Here is a 4,752-nt window from a genome sequence, read left to right as displayed (position 1 = left end):
CTGCAAGAGAATGAAAATGGAAGGTCAGCCATAAGGTCACAAACACACCTCCCTCTTGTTCCAAGCAGCTTAAGATTCCCCACGCTGGAAGCTCAGTACTTTCATCAAACTTTGGTGTTCCTTCTATGCGGTCTTTTTGCTTCTGTATTACCATGATATGCAAGCAGATATAAAGGCCTTGGGGCTCCTGTAACTCCAGAAATACAGATGGGTTCTGTCCCTTTGTAACTTGATAAGATTGGAGTACACTGTGCACTGGTGTCCAGTAGAGCTTTATAGTCCTGTGGTTCTGATGTGCCAGGCTACTGAACCCACACAGTCCAGTGAATCTGATTTTCCCTTTCCTGCACCTGGCTGGAGGCAGCAACTCTCTAGGATCAAAGAGGGCTTTCCATCCCACCTCCTCAAATCATTTCCATAGTCACACAGTAAAACCACAGGGTAGCACATGGTGTACCTACTGTATCTTCTCCATTGGCCCTGCACTAGGGAGGGAGGAAGACCACGAGCCCCAGGTGCTTGTTAGCATCCCATCTACACAGCCCACCATGGGGGCTCCGAGTTACAGGTCCTGCCACACGCAGAGAGAGTGGATTTGAGATAGGAGGACACTGCCTACAGACCTGTGGTCAGTAGGGCTTAATAAGTGAACCAAACTGAATAGCACATAAGAGAATATCTCCTTCTCCTAGATACTGGCAGATGAGTTATTTACCTAAATCAGAGAGAAGCTGTCATGAACTGCTCTTAACAAACAACTGCTACTCTTTTTGCGAAGCAGAAGGACAGCACTGCTGTTTCAAAATGTAAAGAGCAACTGAAGGAGCCAGATTTATTACGCATTCACAGGACAACAGAGGTGTCTGTCAGCAGTGGTCAATGTTTACTGACCAAACGAAAGACACATAATCATAAAATCATAAAGGTTGCAAATGCCCACTAACCACGTCCCTCAGTGCCACATCCACACATTTCCTGAATATCTCCACCCCCTGGGCAGCCTGTGCCACTGTCTCACCACTCTTTCTGAGAAGAAATTTTTCTCAATATCCAAACTGAACCTCCCCTGGTGCAACTTAAGGCCTTTCCTCTGATCCTACCCCTATTTCTGAGAGAAAAGGCCAACCCCTACCTCGCTATAGCCTCCTTTAAGGGAGTTATAGAGAGCATGTGCCTTGGGATGCTGTTAAAAATCTGTTGATGCTCTTCAGCCTGCTGGAGCTCTATTCCTATTTCTGAAACACTTGAAAGCTCTTAAAGAGACCTTGTCACACCTGTGCAAGAAACGCTACTCTCCAGACAAAATTTTTCCACTCACTTTGCATCCCAAGGCCTCAGAGTAGCTGCAGATCAGATCCTATGCTGTAATCAGAACCATTTTTTGCATCTGAAATGTTTCATCTGTTTCATTAGCATAAGCTCCTTGAAAAACAAACGCCTCTGCTGACAAAATTGCCCCCAGACCCTGGCCAAGTACAGTGCCCCAAGGTACTTGCTACATGCCACCACTGCCCTGCCAGCACTGAAGAACCAAAGGTCCCACCCTGACAGCTTTATCCCGTGTTTCTGGTTGCCATTGCTAAAGACTTCTCAGTGGTGCAATTCCATCACGACATCACCAGTGTGGAGTTAAGCCAGTCCTGCTGTCCGTGGGAAGCATGACACTTCTGAGCCAAGTTTCTCCTTGCTGCTGACAGAGGACAGGGCTCCACTCCTGAAGCTCCAGCCAGGAGCTTTTCTGGTCAGCTGCCTTTGCCCATCCCCAAACAGGGCAGCTCTGCAGCTCACCCTGTGACTGGGACCCCAGAGCCGCCCAGAACTACATGCCAGGGTGAAGAAAATCCATTCAGCAGGCACACAGTGTGCCAGGGGTTCCTTACACACTTTAGAGTGCCTCAGAAGTTCCTCCTCTGAGAAAAACTATTCTAAAAAGTATTCCAAAAACTTTCTATATTCATCTTGAATCAAGCATGGTTAAAACCAAAGTATAGGCAATATTACACAAAGACAGCACTCTGCCATGTATCTGAGTGGATGGGAGGGAGACAGGAAGGAGGAAGGTCAACCAGTGTTGAGCCAACCACAGCTCTGAGGCAAAATCTGCATTTGAAAACACATTATATAAACAGTGGTGGCGTTTAAATTCATTACATTTGAAGAACTGACCCAGGTTTCTATTCTATTCTAACCTATTCTATGTTTCTCTATGACACTGACATTGTTCAGAGTCAAATAAGAAAGAGAAACAAACAGCAAAAAAAATCAAATGTATCGATATGGTTTGTGCATCTCAGCATGCAACATGGGATGGGAATGGGAATGGTATGGGAGTCTCAGGCACACAACAGTGTATCATTTAGGTCTAATTTTAGATACTGTAATCTTCCTGAATCCTCTGAATTAGTATGAAAACAGCCACAACAGTGGGATCCATCCCTTGTTTCACTCAAGCTTTGAATCCTCAATACTGGATGAAAACAGGTCATCTTTGCACTTGAGAAGTCAATTCCAAAGGTAGAAAGTTTTGCTAAGGCACTAGTCTTTAGTGTAGTTTATTAAGCACCCTCTTCAATTACAGCACAAATATTTTTGTAACCAAAGTTAATCACAAAGATATCATCTTCAGCAGAAAGCATTTCAAAATACATGAAATGTCAAACTGCTCCATTTTCCCGCACCAGAACCGCTGAGAGCTCTGAGAGAGTAACTCTGAGAGGTAAAATACATCATTAGTGAGGATGCACGACTAATTCACTCTTGAGCTAGCTAGCTCATGACTTCACCTTCTTCTCAATGCACTGCTGAAATTTATTGCATAAAGCAATCGCTAGTACTTTAATTACTGAGTAATCAGACAAAGATTTTACTACCTATACTCCACATTCTCTGCCAAAGGAAGAGAAGAATGCAGACTGTAGCTGTGCCTTTCACTCAAGCAGAAGGTCACGTGTATCACCAAGTATACAATCAGTACAGGCCCAGATAATCAGACAAAACCACACACTCTCTCTAAACTTTCACTCAGAAATGAAGCCTTACATACTTCCATGTTTATCCACTGCTTATCAAAATACTGGGAAGAGGTATGGCCACACACACGTGATGGGAAGGGAGTGAGAAGCTGGACTGTGTGGAGGTCTGCATACTTGTCCTAACCTTCAAACACTGTAAGCAAACATGGGGGAAAGCCATTTGGGAGCTGAAGATAAGGTGGTGGTGTAACTACTCCTGCTCCTGTAATAGGTGCTTTAAATGGCAGATCGGGGAAAAGATGACATCTCACATCATCTACCTTTGGGACTAAAAGCAGTGTCTCAACTTCATGCACTAGCAGTAATTGTGCACCTACAGAGAAGATGCATCACTGTGGTGGCAGATCTGCTCATTATCTGCTCTGCCCTGAATTCTCCTCTTACCTGTATGAGACCGCATATGTCGTGTCAAATCTTGCAGAGACCAGAAACGCTTGTTGCACACAGTACAGACTTTCTTTCTTTTGTCTGCTTTTGCAGTACTCTTAGCCTCATCAGTCTTTGGTATTTTGTCATCACTGCTCTTCTCAGTGGACTTTCTCTCTGTGCCTTCCCCCTCAGAAATGCTTTCGCTCTCTTCATTCTCCTTTCCTGTCGCCTCACAGTCCAGAGGAGACTCCACTACCTTCAAGTCCATCGGAGACTCTTCCTGCTCAAGACTGGAGTCCTGCATCGAGGGAGCTCCTGCATCATCCTGGATGCTTTTGCTTTCATCCTCACTGCTCCTTTCATCTTTTCTGTCCTCACGAATGTGGGCCTTTTTGTGACGGCTAAGAGTGCCAGCAAACTTGAAGGTTTTGCCACAAACGTCACAGGCATGTTTCCTTTCAGTCTGAGAATTGCTGCCTGCACTCTGGTCATTCTCTGCCAGCTTGAAGTCCATTAATTTGCTGGCAAAATTGAGGTCAAGACTTTTGTTACTTACAGAATCTTCCTCAGGGCCCTCTTCATATTCATCTGCTTTTTCTTCGGCATCCTCTTCTGCTGGTGGGGAGTCAGCCTTTGGCTCCTCCTTGGGGCTGCACTCACTGCCTGGTAGCTCGCTGACTTCCTCTGGCTGCTCCTTCTCACAGGATGTCAGGTCCAAGACTTCACCCCCTGTAGCAGGCGCCTCCGCATCAGCCTGACTGTCTGCAAGCAAACAGAGAGAAGCTTTCAGTGGGACACTCTCCACTAACACACAACTACCAGCAGTGAGGATTCACAGACCCACAAGCAGTGCTGCCAATCAAGCGTCCGAACATCTGCCTCATCCTATCTATCACTCAGTAACTTACAGCTGAAAAGGGATCAAAACACCACAGAACCAATCAGAATGATGATTACAGATCTGTTAAAAAACAATTTATTTTCTAAAATAAACTCACACCCTTAGCAATTTCTTCAAGTGTGATGCAACTGGTTTTACCAAAGAAAAGCTTAGGTCTGCTACAAATATACTGCACCAGAGACACACGGATGTATTATCTGTAAACAGGTGTACAGAATACAGATATAGACTGACATAGCATACGTCCTCGTGTTACTCTGATAAAATTGTAAGCAGTGGGAAATGTTTTCCAAAGGGAATATAAAGGCTTCATGCAACCAACTGGTACAATTAAATGTCAAAGGTTATCACAGGACGGGTAAAAAGCTGGCTATGTTTCAGATAAGCAAAAGACGCTGAAGTTTGTCTACATGTTGGTCTCTGACCTCACCTGGAGACAAAACATTAAGC

The 4,752-nt window shown here is 44.9% G+C and overlaps 1 protein-coding gene across 7 annotated transcripts in view; it reads right to left on the bottom strand.

Annotated features, from left to right (window-relative positions):
* Positions 1–4,752, bottom strand: part of RREB1 (ras responsive element binding protein 1) — a 122,508-nt gene that overhangs the window by 3,713 nt on the left and 114,043 nt on the right. For 6 of the 7 annotated variants that reach the window (XM_052697968.1, XM_052697965.1, XM_052697969.1 and 3 more), the window contains one exon: positions 3,417–4,163. In XM_052697968.1, coding sequence (XP_052553928.1) covers positions 3,417–4,163 — 747 coding nt within the window. The remainder of the gene's footprint in view (positions 1–3,416; positions 4,164–4,752) is intronic. The other variant, XM_052697970.1, reaches the window with a different exon arrangement.

The sequence above is a fragment of the Tympanuchus pallidicinctus genome, unplaced genomic scaffold, assembly GCF_026119805.1.
Source record: "Tympanuchus pallidicinctus isolate F22 unplaced genomic scaffold, pur_lepc_1.0 scaffold31, whole genome shotgun sequence".
Classification (NCBI taxonomy): Eukaryota; Metazoa; Chordata; class Aves; order Galliformes; family Phasianidae; genus Tympanuchus; species Tympanuchus pallidicinctus.
This window is presented reverse-complemented; position numbering and strand designations above follow the sequence as displayed.